The sequence below is a fragment of the Parus major genome, chromosome 23 (genome assembly GCF_001522545.3).
Source record: "Parus major isolate Abel chromosome 23, Parus_major1.1, whole genome shotgun sequence".
NCBI classification, from domain to species: Eukaryota; Metazoa; Chordata; class Aves; order Passeriformes; family Paridae; genus Parus; species Parus major.
The window spans coordinates 5,827,110-5,829,898 of NC_031791.1; the positions used below are offsets into that span (position 1 = coordinate 5,827,110).

Genomic DNA, 2,789 nt, shown 5'->3' on the forward strand with positions numbered 1-2,789 from the left:
CTCTCTCCTCTCTCCCCTCTCCCCTCTCCCCTCTCCCCTGTCCCCTGTCCCCTCCCCTGTCCCGTTGGGAATTGTGTGTGATCTCTCTGCCGTTCCTGTGCAGTCCCCTGTTCCCCTGGGCTCCAGCCCTGCTGCTGCTGCTGCGTTTCTCCTGCCTGGGAGCTGTTCCTGCCTCTCCTCCTGTTCCCTCAGCTCAGAGTTAGGGAAGATCTTCCCAAGAGGTTAAAAACCAGGATTTTCTCACAGGTTTGGTAACAGCAGCAGTGGTTTGTGGAATAAAGTGGATAAGGAGGGTTGATCTTCAATTTAAATGGTTTTAAAGGGGATGTTTTAAAATACCCGTTAAATTGGGAATAATGAGCTTGGAATACAATTCCTCCTTTTTTAACCAATATTCCCTGGAGCTGTGCTCAGCTTCCAGCTGAGGATTTGGTGAGTTTACCTTGGAAAATTTCCCTTATCAAAAGCACAGGAGGAATAATTTTGGGAAGATCCATGACTTTCTGCAGCTGAATCTTCTCAAAGAGCCCACAATAAAATAAATCTGGAAAAGAAATAAAGCAAATATTAAATGATGAAGCAGCGCTCATCTGAACCTCCTGCAGCCTTCATTCCCTCATAAACAAACCAAAAAGATTATTTGTTGCACCTGCAGCAGGTAATTTAATATTTCCTCCAAAAATCCACTTGGTTTTGGTTGTGTTGTGAATCTGCTGGGCTTAACAAAACTTCTGCTCCTCCACCCTCAGCAGACACCGTATTTATCACGTTTATTCCATGCATGTGTGATAAATCCATGTGTGATAAATCCAGTGCTGCCTCTAGCTTAGCTGGAATAGCCATAAATATGATTTTTGGAGATCAGGTTTAGATTTACCATCGTGCCTGGTTCAGAGCTTTAATAGAACTGGAAGGATTTTAACTTTATTTATGCAGCTGTGGAGGCCTTGGCTGACAGTTAAATGGCCACAATAAATTATTCCTGAGGAGGACACAGATCCCAGACCTGGCAGTAGGGAAAAGTTGGTTGCCCCTGCAGCAAAAAAAATCTTAAAAATTATTTGGAATCAAAGAATCTTAAGAATTCTTCTGGATCAGAGGAGGGTGGATCTGTTTGGGAACAGACTCTGGAAAGAAATTGAAATTAGCACTCCCAGAAATGGGTTACACTCCAGAGGATCAGTGTGGGGCTTCCCATCTTCCCAAAATTCTCCTGTCCTCGTTCCCTCCATGCTGGGTGATGCCGTGGCTCAGATCACACCTGGGATAGCTCTGATTTTGGGGGGTTTGACCTCGAAATCCATCAAAAATCACTTTATTTTTTAAAGTTTCTCTTTCACTGGTGGTGGAGGGCAGTGGGAGGGGAGGTCTGGCTTGCTGTGGTTATAAAATCAGTTCTGATGGGGCAGAGAGGGCTCCAGGAGAGCTGGAGAAATGAGTCTGAGCAGTGGAATGGGAATCCCAAAACCCAAATCCCACCCCATGGGGATGGCATGGCAGGAACACTGCCCCAGGCTGCTCCAGCCCCATCCAGCCTGGCCTGGGGCTGTGCCAGGGATCGTGGCTCACACTCCTGCAGGTCCCTGTGGGATGGGGCTGTGTTCCCTGGGAAGGACTCGCTCCCAGCCAGGACAATCCCTGCAGGCTCCTCCTGCACCAGCAGAGGGATCCCGAGCCCTGCAGGAAAGGCAGAAATCAAACCCTCTGCCACGTGCTGAGCCACATCCTGAGCCACATCCTGAACAACTGCAGCCAGGGGAGAGCCCAGCCATGCCTGTTCCCTTGTCCTGTGGGATCCAGCCATGCCTGTTCCCNTCAGGGTGTCCCCAAGGTGTCAGGGTGTCCCCAAATGTCACAGGATGTCCCCAGGGGTGTCAGGGTGTCCCCAGAGGTCTCAGGATGTCCCCAAGGTCTCAGGATGTCCCCAAGGTCTCAGTGTGTCCCCAGGTGCTCAGGATGTCCCCAGGGGTGTCAGGGTGTCCCCAGAGGTGTCAGGGTGTCCCCAAATGTCACAGGATGTCCCCAGGTGCTCAGGATGTCCCCAGGGGTGTCAGGATGTCCCCAAGGTCTCAGTGTGTCCCCAGGTGCTCAGGGTGTCCCCAGCCAGTGTGGTCCCTTCCTCGAGGAGATTTTGATGCTCTGACCTTTCTCCCTGGGCTTTTTGGAGCAGTTTCTCCGTGTGCTCTGTCACAACAAAACCTGCCGAGCGCCCGAGGCACAGCCGAGATTCCAGATAATTCCTTGAGCTGTGTTTTTAATGACTCTCACAGCTTTTAATGAGTCCATTGGGTGCCTCCGTGGAGCAGCAGCCGGGCTCGGTGGCCCCGGGGGCTCTCTGGCCCAGCATCTCCCGTTTTTCCCGTTTTTCCAGTGGCAAACTCCACCACGGGCAGTGGCTCCCGCCGGGACTCCCTGACGGGCAGCAGCGACCTGTACAAGAGAACCTCGAGCAGCCTGACCCCCATCGGCCACAGCTTCTACAACGGCCTGGGCTTCTCCTCCTCGCCCGGGCCCGTGGGGATGCCCCTGCCCAGCCAAGGGCCCGGCCACTCGCAGACTCCTCCTCCTTCCCTGTCCTCGCACGGCTCCTCCTCCAGCCTCAACCTGGGTAAGAGCCACGATCCTCCCTCCCTGCTCCTCTCTGTGCTCCTCTCTCCCTGTTCTCCCTGATCCTCCCTGCCTGCTCCTCTCTGTGTGCTCCTCTCCCTGTTCTTCTCCCTGATCCTCCCTCCCTGCTCTTCTCCCTGATCCTCCCTCCCTGTGCTCCTCTCTCCCTGTTCTTCTCCCTG

At 53.0% G+C, this 2,789-nt stretch overlaps 1 protein-coding gene across 1 annotated transcript in view; it reads left to right on the plus strand.

Moving 5' to 3' along the window:
- The first annotated feature begins 2,016 nt into the window (after positions 1 to 2,016).
- Positions 2,017 to 2,789, plus strand: part of LOC107214062 (pumilio homolog 1-like) — an 11,520-nt gene continuing 10,747 nt past the window's right edge. The window contains exons 1-2 of the mRNA XM_015649069.1: positions 2,017 to 2,026; positions 2,372 to 2,608. Coding sequence (XP_015504555.1) covers positions 2,017 to 2,026; positions 2,372 to 2,608 — 247 coding nt within the window. The remainder of the gene's footprint in view (positions 2,027 to 2,371; positions 2,609 to 2,789) is intronic.